The sequence below is a fragment of the Monosiga brevicollis genome, genomic scaffold, assembly GCF_000002865.3.
Source record: "Monosiga brevicollis MX1 MONBRscaffold_6 genomic scaffold, whole genome shotgun sequence".
Lineage (NCBI taxonomy): Eukaryota > Choanoflagellata > Craspedida > Salpingoecidae > Monosiga > Monosiga brevicollis.
Genome location: NW_001865043.1, coordinates 290,208 through 291,963, shown reverse-complemented (window position 1 = coordinate 291,963; position 1,756 = coordinate 290,208). Strand labels below are relative to the sequence as shown.

The window sequence follows — 1,756 nt, the reverse complement described above, 5'->3', positions numbered from 1 at the left end:
CCCCCCCCCACCCACCTCGTATTATCGTTCAATCTGTCAAGCCATGGCCAAACGAGAATGTCATTCGTGCTTACCATCTACCTTCTCTGCCCCAGTCCCCGTTACACCAACTACTGCAGCTGCAACGCTGGCTACTATCAAAACAAACCCGTATCCACCATGTCCAACACGGACGCCTGCTACTCTTGTTCCGCGGGCAAATACAGCGGTGCTGGCTCAACGAGCTGCTCTTCCTGTCCGACTGGTACCTATGCCGATCAAGTTCGCTCCTCCAGCTGCAAAAGCTGTGGCAGGGGCTCCTATCAGCCCTACACAGGCCAGGTTAGAGTTACCAGCGTACAAACAGTCTGGCACCGAAGACATTGCGCGATTAATGTGACTTGACTTTGCTGGTACCTCTGCGGTCACTCTCATGCCTGGTGTGAATGTTTTTGTAGAGTTCTTGCTACTCGTGTGGGTCCGGCAAGTACACCGACCAAACGGGTCAGGGCGCTTGCAAATCTTGCCCAACGGGCAAATACAGTTCGTCCACTGGTGCCACCGGTTGCTCTACCTGTCCTCCGGGAAAATATCAAGATCAATCTGGTCAAGCCGGCTGCAAATCCTGCCCGGCTGGAAAAGTGCAGGTCTGTCTCTCTCATCTTCTCCCACCACGCTTGTACTCGGCTGCGTGTTTATTCAGCTGTGCTATTTTGCTTGTTTATGGGTTGTGTTTTTTGTTCTTTTCTGTTTACTTTTCTTTTCTTTTTTTTTCTTTTTTCTTTTTTTTTTTTTTCTGTTTCGTTCTTGTGTGTTGATTAATCCTTGATCGTCTCTGCTCCAGGCGTCGGCTGGCCAAAGCGGTTGCGTGAGTTGCTCGGCGGGTTACTACCAGGGCTCCACGGGCCAGACTAGCTGCGTGGCATGTGATCGAGGCAAATATCAACCAAGTACGGGTCAGTCCGGCTGTGGTAACTGTCCCACTGGACAGTATGCCGATCAGACGGCGCAGTCGGCATGCAAAATCTGTGGCAAGGGCACCTATCAGGGCAGCACGGGTCAAACATTTTGCTACAACTGCGACCCTGGCAAGTATCAAGGCTCAACGGGTGCCTCGAGTTGTATCAACTGTGCCACGGGCACCGTGGCGCCCTCGGCCAAGGCCTATGCCTGCTCTGCCTGCAATACGGGCAAGTATTGGGTCAGCACGACAACTTGTACCGATTGCCCACAACGTGAATACCAGGATCAAACCGGCCAGACCTCTTGCAAAGACTGTTCAGTGGGCTACTACAATGATGATTTGGGCCAAGCCACGTGCAAAGCCTGTCCCGCTGGCAAGTACCAAGCCTTGACTCGGCAGCTCAACTGCAACAACTGCCAGGTAGCCAAGTACCAGAACCAGCCCGGCAAATCGTCCTGCAAGGTCAGTCATTAAGCGACACAAAACGGCATTTTAGCATTCGCATTGTGCCATCTTTCCCAGTGACACTCGTAGATGACTGCCCGCCGCATGACTTTCCTGGCATCTTTTGTAGAATTGTGCGGATGGCACGTACCAGGACGAGACAGCCGCGCTGAGTTGCAAGAACTGCATTGGACCCTGTGCCTTGAGCTGCAGCATATGTCAAAAGGCTACCGGCTACTGCCCCACCATCGTCAGCGGCTATTGCCGAATCGCCGACACCACTTGCGTGGCCACAGGCCCACATCCCAGCAACAGCTGCCAGGTATATTGCGCCGCTGTCTGGTCGCTTTCTATCTGCGGTACTTCTCT

General features: G+C 53.2%; 1 protein-coding gene across 1 annotated transcript; it reads left to right on the top strand.

Annotated features, from left to right (window-relative positions):
* Positions 1 to 895: 895 nt before the first annotated feature.
* On the top strand, positions 896 to 1,417 carry MONBRDRAFT_16063 (uncharacterized protein; the record flags this gene model as incomplete). Its single annotated transcript, XM_001744598.1, has 1 exon — positions 896 to 1,417. A coding segment is annotated over one exon (522 nt), but the record flags the coding sequence as incomplete, so codon positions are not given.
* Positions 1,418 to 1,756: the final 339 nt, after the last annotated feature.